The 15,623-nt window shown below is 33.8% G+C and overlaps 1 protein-coding gene and 1 long non-coding RNA gene across 2 annotated transcripts; both read right to left on the minus strand.

Annotated features, from left to right (window-relative positions):
• Window positions 1–2,144: 2,144 nt before the first annotated feature.
• LOC124371137 lies at window positions 2,145–8,906 on the minus strand. Its single transcript, XR_006923229.1, has 3 exons — window positions 8,721–8,906; window positions 6,132–6,222; window positions 2,145–3,444 (listed from the first exon to the last, which is right to left on the minus strand). It is a non-coding gene; the product is annotated as an uncharacterized LOC124371137 (long non-coding RNA).
• A 1,868-nt stretch (window positions 8,907–10,774) lies between these two features.
• Window positions 10,775–11,461, minus strand: LOC124371135. The gene has a single exon (XM_046829449.1). The coding sequence runs from the start codon at window positions 11,459–11,461 to the stop codon at window positions 10,775–10,777; it is 687 nt and encodes a 228-aa protein (XP_046685405.1).
• Window positions 11,462–15,623: the final 4,162 nt, after the last annotated feature.

Raw genomic sequence — 15,623 nt, forward strand, 5'->3', positions numbered from 1 at the left:
AAGTAAATGATACAGAATAATAATATTAATATATAGAATAAAACAGTCAAATTTATACATCTGCTTAGAGTTTGGCAGTCGTTTGTATAAATCGCAAGCTAAACACAAGAGTAATAAGTGCCAGTAATATGACAACTCTTAGGATTTTTGCCCAAACAAAAACAAATTATGTAGAATTACAGCAACTTAACTATACAGTATTACAATCAAATTTATGACATCTGCTCATGGTTTGGCAATGTCTGTTATATAAATGGCAACCTACAAACTAAAGTAACGCAAATCAACTGCTCTGATTTCAATGTATTCAAAAGGAAATTATGCAAAATAACAATTTAACTATACAGTATTATAGTCAACTTTTTACAATTATTCACAGTTTGCCAATCTCAGTAATACAATACATATGGCAACTTGAACACAATGGTAACAATTGCCAGGTATGTTACAAATGGTTAGACTCTAGCAGACTAAAAAAGAAATAATGCAGACTGGCACATAATTATTTAATATTACATTCAAAATTATAACAACTGCTCAGTGTTTGGCAATGTCATTCGTATAAATCGCAAGCTAAACACAAGAATAATAATTGCCAGAATTATGACAACTGTTCAGATTTTTGCCCAACCAAATACAAATAATCTAGAATTACGGCAATGGAACTATACAGTATAAAAATAAAATGTATGGCATCTGAACATAGTTTGGCAATGTCAGTTATATAAATGGCAACCTGAACACCAAATTAATACATACCAGAAATATATCAACAACTCTGATTTAACGTTATTAAAAAAGAAATCATCCAGAAAAACAATATAACTATACAGTAATACATTCAAATTTATTACAACTTTCACAGTTTATCAACGTCAGTAATTTAAATGACAACTTGTACACAATAGTAACAAATGCTCAGACATTAGCGAATAAAACAGGAATGATGCTGACTTGCAACATTATTATATTGCATTATACAGTCAAAATATTATGACAACTGCTCAAGGTTTGGCAATGTCGTTTTTATAAATCGCAACCTGACCACAAGAGCAACAATAGGCAGAATTATGATAACTGTTTACATTTTTGCACAAACAAAAAGAAATCATGTAGAATTACAGCAACATATAATATACAGTAATTACAATCAAATTTAAGGCATCTACTCATAGTATGGCAATGCAAGTTATATAAATCGTAACCTAAACAACAAAGTAATACATGCCAGAAATATAGAAACTGCTAAGATGTCAGCATGATAAAGAAAGTTTCCTTAGGTTTCACTGTTATAACAGATCATTAAACAATTTATTAATTTTGTACATGACCCCCACCCAGCACACTATCAAAAAGGAACTTTCCGATTAGGGCACTTCCAGTGGGTGTTAAAGAGGAAGTCAGGAAAGGTCTGGGTAGGAATGAGGATTAGTATTAAGGAGGTAGAGGAAGTTTAACGTCATACCCAGGACAAAGAATTTAGCGTGATCAAAAAGTCATGTTGCTCGATTAAGAAAATACTGTTTAGTATTTTAGTCAAATTTATGACATCTGCTCACTGTTTTGAATTCTCAGTAATATAAGTAACAACTTAAACTTAATAGTAAAAACTTCCAGAAATATGCCTACTGCTTAAATTGTAGCATAACAAAAAGTAAATGATACAGAATAATAAAATTAATATATAGAATAAAACAGTCAAATTTATACATCTGCTTAGAGTTTGGCAGTCGTTTGTATAAATCGCAAGCTAAACACAAGAGTAATAAGTGCCAGTAATATGACAACTCTTAGGATTTTTGCCCAAACAAAAACAAATTATGTAGAATTACAGCAACTTAACTATACAGTATTACAATCAAATTTATGACATCTGCTCATGGTTTGGCAATGTCTGTTATATAAATGGCAACCTGCAAACTAAAGTAACGCAAATCAACTGCTCTGATTTCAATGTATTCAAAAGGAAATTATGCAAAATAACAATTTAACTATACAGTATTATAGTCAACTTTTTACAATTATTCACAGTTTGCCAATCTCACTAATACAATACATATGGCAACTTGAACACAATGGTAACAATTGCCAGGTTTGTTACAAATGTTTAGACTCTAGCGTACTAAAAAAGAAATAATGCAGACTGGCACATAATTATTTAATATTACATTCAAAATTATGACAACTGCTCAGAGTTTGGCAATGTCATTCGTATAAATCGCAAGCTAAACACAAGAATAATAATTGCCAGAATTATGACAACTGTTCAGATTTTTGCCCAACCAAAAACAAATAATCTAGAATTACGGCAATGTAACTATACAGTATAACAATAAAATGTATGGCATCTGATCATAGTTTGGCAATGTCAGTTATATAAATGGCAACCTGAACACCAAATTAATACATACCAGAAATATATCAACAACTCTGATTTAACGTTATTAAAAAAGTAATTATCCAGAAAAACAATATAACTATACAGTAATACATTCAAATTTATTACAACTTTCACAGTTTATCAACGTCAGTAATTTAAATGGCAACTTGTACACAATAGTAACAAATGCTCAGACATTAGTGAATAAAACAGGAATGATGCTGACTTGCAACATTATTATATAGCATTATACAGTCAAAATATTATGACAACTGCTCAAGGTTTGGCAATGTCGTTTTTATAAATCGCAACCTGACCACAAGAGCAACAATAGGCAGAATTATGATAACTGTTTACATTTTTGCACAAACAAAAAGAAATCATGTAGAATTACAGCAACATAACATACAGTAATTACAATCAAATTTAAGGCATCTACTCATAGTATGGCAATGCAAGTTATATAAATGGTAACCTAGACAATAAAGCAATACATGCCAGAAATATAGAAACTGCTAAGATGTCAGCATGATAAAGAAAGTTTCCCTAGGTTTCACTGTTATAACAGATCATTAAACAATTTATTAATTTTGTACATAAAAAGTGAATAAAAAAGGAATGATGCAGACTTGCAACATAATTATATAGTATATTACAGTCAAAATTATGACAACTGCTCAAAGTTTGACAATGTTATTTATATAAATTGCAACTTGAACACAACAGTAATAATTGCCAGAATTGAAAAATAACTGCTCAGATTGTATAAAAAGTAAATATATAGAAGAACAAAATTAGTTCAGCTTTGAATTTAACTAGAGCTATTTATATATAATGTTTTTTTAATAAATATGTTAACTTCTCATTTCTAAAGTTGGACTTTATGTTAAACGACTGACTTAAAGAATAGAAATAGGAATCATAGTTTTATCATGTAAATATATGTAAAGAGCCAAAATCATGTTAGACCTTTTGTTTCTTGATCTGAGGTAAAGAAAAGTCGGATTAGAACTTCCCCTTGTCATCAGTGGGGACTTCGATTTGGCACCCACCACTCCTTACTTCTGGTGAAAAAAGAAAAACATCCTTTGTGATAGTACCCAAATTCAAGCTCAGATGAACACATCAGCACTCGTAAAATTTAAATTTATCTTTGGTACTTCTAGTAACATATTTATAATAACCTAATCTAAACCTGCTTATATCACATAAGAACAAGTATTAGAGATAGGTACAGAGTAACCTCCAAATAACATGAAAGTATCAAGAAATATTTCTGCATAAGGGAATAAAAACTAACCTAGGGAGTTCAAAAGAGATAGGTACAGAGTAACCTCCAAATAACATGAAAGTATCAAGAAATATTTCTGCATAAGGGAATAAAAACTAACCTAGGGAGTTCAAAAAATCTTCCTTTCTCAGGTCTAAAATACTGATATTCTAGCAAAAATAATATTGAAGAGAATACGAGGTCTACTCCCCCCCAGCACCAACGCATTTTTAAAATCAATTCTCCACTCATTGAAAGCAACAAGCCAATCAATTTTGAGAATTCGTTAAAATAGGCTATTTATGAATCTCATTATCAATTTCAGCTTCTAAAGAAAAGTGACAAACACAAAAATGTTTCTTCATATTACTTTAATATGAAGGTGAGGTGAGACTTTAATTTAGCGGCCTACACTTGTTATTCAACTGTTATTATCTAACGATTCGTACCTAACTTTGATATAATATAATCATACACAAAGAGAATTATAATTCATTAACATTAAAACAAGAATAACACATTATATACCATAACAAAAGTAATTTAACAATAACATAAAATAAAACAAAACTAGCTTTAACCTAAGCCTACCTCTCTGACCACTCACCAAGAACTTTGAACCCCAAATTCGTCATTTCAAATTCTCCAAAACTTAAGTTACTTCTAGTATTTTATTGCCTACATTGATATATATTTATTATTAGGTTAGTCATAGTTTAAGCTAAATTAATTGTAATACCGTATTAGTCATTCAATAAAAATGACAGATTCACAGATGTAGGTTGTTTATTATTAAAAACCCATAAAATAATCTCTTTAGAAGTGGAATAATACAATAATTACAACTCCTAATACTTCAAAGTAATAATGTAGTCTATTATCCTGTAATCTATTTTGGTTTAGTTAGTATGATAAGCATCCCACACTTGATTGATCAATATCACGATTAAAACAATTTAAATGCTACTAGAAATCTTCTCCCTGTTAATTCATCACAAGTACAACACTGCTCAAACTTAGTATAAACAAAGTTGTATTATTTTCTACAGTATAAAATGCACATAATTCTTAACAAATCTTAAAATTCTTTAACAAAATTAAGGTCGATATTATGGTATAAATTTATTAAAACAAAGTTAAATTATATGTATGGTATTTGTGTAATAACCACAGAGAAGGAAAATACGGTACTTTGGGATTATACCGACCACACCCAGACATGAATCGTTATTTCACATTTCGTTTCTACTGATTACTAGATTAGCGTAGAACAATATTTCGTCAATATAAAACAGGAATTGTCTTATCGCAAACACCTCCCCATCCTCAGACAGAGGTCAAAGTCGAGCGTCTAGTAAATAACGTGATTGCAGAGTCTCGCCGCCCGTTCAGCTGGTGCATCGCTTTGTTGTACTTCCGTGTTTTACCTCTACATTTCTCCAAAACACAAAAATTCAACAAAAACAAACATTTACCAAACTAAACTTTTTATTAAAAAAACACTCAAAACTTGTTTTTATTCTTGATCACATTCCGCCACCCAAAATGCGAGTGCCTCCGGCCATCAGCGCGGGCTTCGGCAGCACCGAAGGTGCTGCCGAAGCCCGCGCTGATGTCGACGAAAGAAAAACATCCCTCGAGATAGTACCTATCAGTAAAATATCAAATTCTAGAGGGGCTAATCAGAAATATAAATTGAATTGTAATGGAAAGGCAATGATGTACCGTGCAAATCACGTGATGCCGCGCGGCCTGCCGTAATCAGGATTCTCGAGAAAGATAAGATAACAGCGACAACAATACCGATCACAATACCTGGAAATGCTTGTAAGTTTGTAATTTTGTAATTGAAGAGTTGTTTTTTCGTTCTATCATGTTTGTTTCTATAAATTTCTATTTTTGTGTTCTTCATACTGGTGTGGTCGGTATAATCCCAAAGTACCGAAAATACTGTTTGTTAGTCAATAACTTATTAGAAACCGTGGTATCATAAATGTAAACAAAAATTTAACTAACTCGCTACAATGTAACTTAGACTAATATTTAAACTAACAAAATTATAACCGGGTTAATTCAAATTTTTACTATACAACAGGATTATTGGATACTACGAGGTAATTACCTACTTTTGTTATTAGGCTATACATACTTATGTATTATAAATATAGAAAGCTAAACATAAACTTAACAACCGCTCCCGTGATCTGAGTTTGAATTTAGTGCTATTTCGTGAGATGGTTTTCTTATTTCACCAAAGGGCAACGCTACAGAAGCTTGATAGCCAGGGGTATTTCTGATAAAAATTTCCCCAATCTCAGATCACGTCCCAAATCATCCAGTTTTTCTGACGCCAGTTCACGTTTACAATATAGGATGTGATTTGAGGTCAGGAAAATATTTCAGGTGACGCCTTTTGCGCCACCCACACATCTGACGAAAAAAAAAAAAAAAAATATTAACGATAACCTAATATAAACTTACTTATATCGCATAACATTCCATTGTGTAATATTTTCTTTTCATTCCAGCCTTATTTACTTGCACGTAATGCCCTCAGCCATTACTGAGTGACCTAAAACCAGAAAATCATTATGAAAACAACAAAAAAATCATTCAGCTCAGCTATTACTAAAATAACTGCATCCTGGTAAAATGTTGCCACTGAATTACCTGTTACTGCAACCAATACTACCCCTTTGAGTAATCATGAAGTTAACGGCTGACCCAGCCAAATACGAGTTTCATGTTATTAACCCTTTCAGGGCCAAGACCAAATATGAGATGTTGCAAAATTTTTTCACATCTCATATCCCCTTGTGAATAGTCAAAAGTGCTAGGCTAAATTTGGCGATTTTGCAGTCTCTTAGATTAAAATTTATAATTTTTCATACAAATTAGAGAATGACCTAAAAGTTGCACCAAATTACTCGTATAGATATATACTATAAACAAAAAAATATATAGACGTAGTTTTAAGTAATTTAAAAAATAAGTTTTAATAGATTACATACAAATTTTTGTATTTATTTTTTTGGAAATAACTAAAAAAAGAAAAAATAATTTTAGTGTGGGAAGCTATTTTATTATATTGTACATTTAGAAAGGAACAACCATACCGTACTAAATGTTGTGTGTTATTTCTCTCATAAATAAATTTTTTATGACACATATTGTATAAATAGGCGTAATTGTACTTCACAACATTTTATAAGTGTTAAAGCAACTGACTCTTACATTGCAAGAAACTTAAAATAAATATTCAAATTTAATAACAATAACCAAATCATAAAATCAGGTTATTTATTAAAGTGAAACTAACTAACAACCATAACTTCTTAGGTACGTACAATGTATTTACATACTACATGGTGTCTTCCGATCACATAAAAATAGCTTTCCTTGATTAACAGTAACACATGATTAGACATTGAGTGAATATTATACTGTTTCAATTAATAAATTTTATAAATACACAAAGCATAGATTGTTTCTATTCCCGGGGAGACTTTAATAAGCAACCTACACTCGTTATTAGATTGATATTATCGAATATATATATTATCCAACTTCAATATGTAAAAATCATACAAAATAAGAGTTATAATAAATTACCGTAAGTTAACAAGAAGAATCTCTTAGGGTAGGGTACGATAAGCGGACCCGGTTTTTTTATATCGAAGAATGTAATCATCGATAGCTAATATTCGCATCTCAAATCCTAGACTATCAATCGATATAAAGTATCTATAGTTCTCAATAACAATCATATGTTTTAAATTAAAATATGAATCTAATATTTACAGTGATCAAACATATTGTTATAACCAAAATTAGGAAAACTGAAGAAGACCATATTTGCTCATCTCACAGTTATAGTTGTTTCTTTTCCACAAATTTCAAATAATGGGTTTTTCGGTACGAGTCCAACATGTTGAAGCTACGAAGAAGCAACGTCGTGTAGTTTTCTAAAATTGACTGCCATTTTTAACAATCAGAATTACTTATGTAAAATTAAAATATTATCCTACGTGTATTATTTGAGAGTGTTTACAGCTGTTGATATAGATTATTTAAGTTAATAGTTCAAAATAATTAATCAGTTTCGATTGATTATATCAATGGTTATGATTAAGTAATATCGCTTGCCAATTTCGATATAAAAAACCGGATCCACTTATCGTACCCTACCCCTTAGATATCAAAGAAACCTGACAATATTTATAACTTGGCCAACTTGACATCGATGAATAACCGCTTTTGTGAAATGGAGAACAGAATTTTCCCCATAAACGTCCATACCAGGAGCCAAGTCCACATGTTGAAGCCACTTAAACAAATCTCGTCACTTGTGTGAAATATCTCACACATTTTCCCCATATTCATCATTTTGAATTTTTAAAGTCTCAAATTATTAGTTACCTCTTTTGATTTCTTTATAAAATAATTTAAAACATTTAAGATAAAAACACTCGAACCATTCGATAATAGTAATTGAATAACGAATGTAGGCCGCTTATTAAAGTCTACCCTTGTTCCCCATAACACTATTAATTTATATGCTAGAACTTGAAATACCTACAACATAGTTTGGTTTAAGTAGCCTAGTTACTTTGAGGACTTTTTACTCATGAATATTAATGACTCAATGTTATTGAATTGGGAAGTATTGGATGCTTATTATATATTTAGCCTTTGTTTGTCCCTATGTTTGTTTATTAAGATCTCTTCCAGTCCCAATTAGTCCCGATAAAACAGATTGTATGGTACTGTAAAACTAATCCACACTGAATGGTCCTATTACTTGGCCCTAATACTGTGAATGAACTGAGTGACTAAGCAGAATTGAACCAAATAAAAAATTCATCACCAAGTTACAGCGAGAATTATTATAAAAGAGCCAAACCACTAAAATTATTTACTGTAGTTTCCTCTGAAAAACATCTATGATAGGCCTAACAACTAAAAGTTAATATTCCCAACATTTATGGCAACACAATACCTTACAAATACCATGTATAACCATACATAAATAAATATCAGTATACATTTGTACATATTCGTTAAACTCACACAAATATCACAATGCTAGAATACAATTGAACACATTTATAATGAAATCCAACAGCTACTACACCACTACAAAACAGCACTTAACGGCCATCTGAAGTAGATGATAGAAAATTACCAGTCAGAACAGACAGGACAGGAGGACAAAGGAAGAGGATGTGGAAAACGAAAAGAGAGATGGTAGTAGGAAATGACACAGTGTTGCCACATTATATCGATTGCCGTAGAAACATAGAAAATGCATACTAATTACAGGTAAAATAATCGTCCCATGTATATATTATTAGAGCTGGATTTACATACGGGCTGAAGTACTTTATCACTGGACGGGGGATTTTTGATGCCAGTACGCAAATTGGGGGGAAAACTATATTAGACTAACTATAACTTAAACTATATATTCAGAGACTATAATAAAGAATTTTGTTCCAAAATATCGAAGTACCGTACAGCATTTTGTTTACTTTAATTATAAACTTGACAAAACTTGGTGACAAGAACGTAACTTCAATTATTCTGCAGAATGGGAGATTAACAAAAGAAAACCTTTATACAGAAAATACTACATTTGAATACTTCATTTCCTACAACGCAATTATTGATTATGACAAGAATTGATTAGTGAATTTATAGTCACTAGAATAAGTAATTGTATGTGTACTTTAATGATACACTTGACAAATTTGGTAACAAGTACGTTTCTTCAGTGATTGTAAAAAATACGAGATTATCCACAAAAATCTAGCAATATTAATATACGTGAACCGCTATATCTCAGTAACCCAATTGCCTAGACTTATTTTAAAAGTTTATACTAAAAATACTTTGATTGTCCTTGAAATACAAATTATATCAAGAAAGTAAATGTTTTAAGTCTACATTTATAACATAAATGTGTGTGTGTGTGTGTGTGTGTGTGTGTGTGTGTGTGTGTGTGTGTGTGTGTGTGTGTGTGTGTGTGTGTGTGTGTGTGTGTGTGTGTGTGTGTGTGTGTGTGTGTGTGTGTGTGTTTACACACACAGACACACAAATTCTTATAAATAAAAATTAATCTCAAAATGTGTTGGTAAGCTCAAATCTCGAGAACGGCTGGACCAATTCGGTTAATTCTTTTTGTAAAATGTTCGTTGAAATCCGAGGAAGATTGTTATCAAGAAAAAGTAAATAAAAAGTTACCTGGAATATTTTGGAATTCAGAAAAAATTGTAGTTTTTACAATTCATAATTCATATTAAACTGGCACTAAACAGCTGTTGACAGCTATAATTCAACAAACTTTCAAAACATCTGCTTACATTTAAATTTTATCAATAATAAGTAAACAGTGCTTGATCGGTAGTGTAATGCAGGTAGTAAATAAAACATTAATATATAAATGTTACTCCAGGTTGCGCGAGTGACGAATAAAAATCATCTAATGCATTAAAATAATACTGTCATAAAACTAACCTTAATGAACAAAGTTATGAATGTTTTTTTTTATTTATTTAACTTCCAACGGTCAAAAGACCAATTTACAACGTGTTACAGTTTTACAAAGTTTCTCAAGATGACTAATAATTATACACACAAAGGGCCAAGCCAAACATGCAACGGAACTTAAAACTTAAAAAAAAAACTTAAGGTATGAGAAGGGACAAGCCAAACATGCAACTGGACTTTAAAACTAATTGGTGCTTAAACCCTAGCTTAAGCACCAAGCCAAACATGCAGGGAACAATACAGCTAACACTATGCAACAATAACAATAAATAAAGCTATATAATTTACAATAAATAAGAATAAGAATATTTTATATATAAATTTAGAATTATATATAACTATACTAGTAAAGGTAAATAAAATCTACATAATTGTAATAAATATTAACAGTATTAGAGTAACAAAATAGAATCTATAGAATTCGTAATAAATTTTAACAATGATAACAAATAAAATAACAATAATTTATAATAAATATTGAGGATCATGATAAGTAAATAGAATTAGGAAAAAAACTAATGAACATGCACCGTATGTTATATTAATAACTACAGATTTGATTACCGAATACAGATTCAATGCAGTGCCTTCCAGTCCAACAACTTCTTTTTGAAGTCCTCCTCACTTGTACAAAACAGATCAATGTCGTCCGGCATGCTGTTGGCCAGCAGCTGGAGGCGAGGAAAAGTCCTGTGGAACAAGTACTGGGTCGAATACTGATGTCTAGCGAAAAGATGGGTGTGGCGCAGGTGTCGAGAAGTGCGGAAGTCCAGCTTGACAAGAAGATCTGGGGCATCAATGTTCGAGTTAATCAGCTTCCTCAGGAACAGTAGGTCATTGATTATTCGTCTTGTGTGAAGTGGCATCAAGTTCAACTGAAGTTGCAGATCATGAATTGGAGCAGTGCGGTAGTCGAAGCCTAGTAGCACACCAACAAAACGGACGAAACGGGTTTGAAGTCCATCAATCTGTCCAATCAAGTAAGGGCTCCAAACAGGTGAAGAATATTCCAGTAAGGGTCTTACCAGATGGATGTAAAGGATCCGTAGAGCATGAATAGAGAACATGTTGCGGCTGTTCCGTATGACGAAGTATAGGGCAGAATTAGCTCTCTTGCAAATATAGTTAATATGCTCTTGAGGGTTTAAATTAGGAGAAAGCATGACTCCAAGGTCTTTTATCATCAGAGAACGCGAGAGGGGTTGATCTTCAAGTGTGTAAGGGAATATGATAGGTGTGCTAGACCTGGAGAAAGATTTCATAGAGCATTTGGAAATATTTAATGACATGTCATTATCATAACACCACTTCATCAACAGATCAATACTGTTCTGTAAATCTTGGCAATCGTTAAGGGTTTATATTGTTCTGAAGAATTTAGCATCATCGGCGAAGAGTAAAACTTTTGATCCTTGGGTGTACTGGACTAAGTCATTGATAAATATTGAGAAGAGAACAGGGCCCAACAGCGATCCCGGAGGCACACCTGATATAGCAGAGAAAGGCTTCGACAAACAGCCAGCAACCCGAACCCGAAGAGAACGATCCCGAAGATAGCTCTTCAACCACATCAAGAGGCTTCCACTGAGTCCAATAGCTTCAAGCTTGGCCACCAGGTGTTCATGGCTTACACGATCGAAAGCTTTAGAGAAGTCAGTGTATATGGAGTCCACCTGATGAGATTCTGAGAAGGCAGTGAGAATGTGATCTTGGAAGGCTAGTAGATTAGTAGTAGTCGAGCGTCCTTTCATAAAGCCATGTTGTTCAGCACAGATAACACCCTTCAGATGGAATGACAACCTCTTCAGAACCAGGGATTCAAAGATCTTGGCTATTGATGACTGAACAACTACCGGGCGATAATTCTTGACGTCAGCGGGAGAACCAGACTTGAAGATAGGTGTTATATAACCCAATTTGAGATTAGAGGGAAAGATTCCGGCAGCCATGAGCATGTTGAAGTATATGGTAAGGTGAGGAGATAAGACGCTACTGCAGAATTTCATAATCAATGGAGAGGTGTCGTCAGGGCCAGCTCCCTTGTTCACATCAAGCGAATTCAGTACACCCTCCACCTCAGCACAGATTACACAGCAGGAAGAGAGAGTGGTACATGCCTTGAGGTCATATCTAGGTGGAGATGAAGATGGAGCCTTGTACACAGAGGAAAAAAAAACTTGGCGAACATGTTAGAGATGAAGATTTTCAGCAAATTCATGATCGAGCTGCAATCGAGAAGGAAGTGATGGAGTTCTCTTGGAAGAATTGACAAAACTCCAGAAGACTCGAACGTTACTTTTCAGAGATGAGTCAATGGACTGAATATATGTTGAGTAGCATTCCCTCGTTAGTCTACTAGATGTTGCACGAACACCACAAAATTGATAATAAAGACGGTTATCAAGAGTTTGTTTGTAGCGCCTATGAAGTATCTTCTTCCTGATGATCACAGCTTTTAGTTCAGGGGAGAACCAAACAGGAAAGGCTCGTTTACCAACGTATTTAGATGGACATGCGCTCCTGATAGTGCAGCTAAGTTGGAAGCAAAATTCAGAAAATAAGTCTTCGACAGGAACACTGTTATCAAACACAGGATAGTTTAGACGCTGAACCCAGCCAAACACATGGGCTAGATCACATTTCCTTAGATTGGGAACAAATGCACTATAGTAGAGGTTTTCTGAAGTATTAATATCCAGGTCCATTTCCAGCGCAGGATGGTGACATTCCACAGGAAGAAGAGGGTCTGAGGCATTCAGGACTTGCAAGTTCACAGAAGAAAAGACCAGATCCAGAAGGACACCTCGATCATTGTAGATATTATTGTACTGCTTAAGATCAAGGAAATTCATAACATCATAAATATGTTGGGCTGATGTGTTGAGGTGGGTAAAGAGACTGGACCAGTCCACGTTCGGCAAGTTGAAATCTCCAATAATCAATAATGGGTGTATGTCTTGAACGGTAATTGACAGTTCCTCCAGAATAGATGCAAATTCCATGTATTGGGTAGAGTTCTGATTAGGAGGCAGATAAACACCACCACCTAGGACAAGAATAGAATTCTTTAGCTTCATGGCTGCAAAGACACACTCAATGTTAAGAGAAGACTGAGAGAGTTCCCAGGAATAAAACCGGTCCCGTATTGCCACAATCACCCCACCACCACTGGTTTTCTGGCTCGATAGAGAGGTCCTATCACATCTATACACCCTGTAATTGAAGAAACCAAGTTCAACATTACTTATATCCCCTGTAAGGTTGGTCTCCACCAATACAATCACATCATATACGGAATGGCTAAGAGTTTGGCGCAGGGTTACTCTAAGTTTAGATCTCAGTCCATTGACGTTTTGAAAAAACACACTGATTTTCTTATGACCGTTGGAGTCTAAGCGTTTTTGATTTCAACTTGGAAATAGAGGGAACTCCATTAATGTACCTTATAGTCAGGTCATTCTCGCCAGCATTCCTCCTCGCTTCAAGGTCTGCTCTGAGTTTCTGAAGATGATTTCGCTCTTTAACTGTGCGATCTCTAGACATGCTGATTCCACCATCACCATTTGCATATTTGTCAGAGAAACGTTTGGCTAAAATTCGAGCTTGGTCAGCATTGAGGAAAATGACTTATCGGCCTGGAATTATTTTTCTTATTTACTCCAATTCTAAAGAATTTAATAGATTCGAGGTTAGCTTCCTGGTAAACTTCAGACCAAAGCTGTTTAATTTGCTGTTTGTCGTGTTTTCTTTTAGATTCAGTGTTTGATTGGGAGCTTTCAGCAATACCGTAAAGAATTACATTACACATACGTTTATTACGATCATTGATCTCCATCAGGGTTTCCTCAAAACCACTACCGTCAGCCAGTCTTGCATCGACTCTACTCTCAATATCGGAGACTCTGTGTTCAAGACGCTCAATACGAGGCTCAAGTTGTTCAAATTTGTCATGGATAGCCTTGACATCATCCTGGATAATTTTAACATTTTTCCGGTAAATTGTTGAGGCGGTCAACTTCGGCTAAAAGCTCGTCGATCTTTTGAGCAAGTGCTGAAAGAACTGTATTCAAACTAGACACAGACGGAGCGGTAACACAATCCACGCGTGTACAAAACCATTTAACTGAATTATCGCTTGCAATTTTCAGATACTCAGTCTTAGAAATCCCAACGCAAGTACGATGAAACCACCGATCACAGGGGCCATCACATTGGAGTCCTTCATCGGTATTTATACGTAATTATACGTAGTTTCACGTAAGTCACTTTAAACTGGTGGGCTTCCTTGACATTATATTACATTTTAACAATAGCTTATGGAAAAAACAGAGAAATGAATAATAACATGCCTCAACGATTCATTCTTTCCCTGGCTACAGTCCAAAAAACAAGTGTAACGCAAAACTTTAATAACGATTATTTTGGAATGTTGCATAACCTTAATAAGGATTCCCCTCTTATACCAAAAGTACATAAGAAGTAGGTAGGACTTCCTCCTAGGTCGTAATAGGCTTTTCAGTCCTACCTATGTGTGTATTTTCTTCATCAGGACAAGGCAAACTCAACTATGTCAACACGATTTTGACCAAAATAGATATCCGAGAACTACATAATCGAACGTATATAGTATTTTGATCGAAGCAATGTGGCAAGCTACACTGTGACATAGTAGGTAAGTGAATTTAAACGGCCTTAAGTAGGCACTTAACCGAAGTGGGCATCTCGGTCCTACGTAAGTATATATATTTTTTTTCTTCGTCAGAACAACAAGGCACTCTACTATGGTACTGGAAATATCTTGGACCTGAAATATATGACAATGACTTGAAATATACGCTTTTTGACCGAAGTAAGTTTCCGAGACCTGTGTGATCCGAGATTTGTGTTTTCTTGATCAGGATGACAAGACAGATTCAGCTGTGTTAGGTATATAATTAATTAGAACCAGAAATGCTCCTACACGTGCCAAACATGATATAATAATTAAGTCAAACTCGCAAACAATATCTACCTGATGTATGCCTACTTACTTTTTAAAACCTTTATAGAACTCCCATCATATTACATCATAATTGCTTCTACTAAGTAATATAAGGACTTCGGTTCTAAAGATTGCGTGCGAAGCCGCGGTTTTATATATATATATATATATATATATATATATATATATATATATATATAACAGACTTTGGAAGTAAGCACTTAACTCGTGATATGTTGGAATAAGAGAAACCATAAAGAAGATTCACACACGTAATATCACACGAGGAAAACAAAGGGATTTTACTTCTATTGTTGTCATAACAGGCCGGCGCACGGTTGCATGCATTTCTTGCCTGACTAGCACGTGGCACGTCTTACGCTGGTGGCAGTGTTGTTTCTTAGCAATTAACAGAAACCTTCTACCAACAAAATATTTAGTAA

Source organism: Homalodisca vitripennis, unplaced genomic scaffold, assembly GCF_021130785.1.
Source record: "Homalodisca vitripennis isolate AUS2020 unplaced genomic scaffold, UT_GWSS_2.1 ScUCBcl_900;HRSCAF=3820, whole genome shotgun sequence".
Taxonomy (NCBI): Eukaryota; Metazoa; Arthropoda; class Insecta; order Hemiptera; family Cicadellidae; genus Homalodisca; species Homalodisca vitripennis.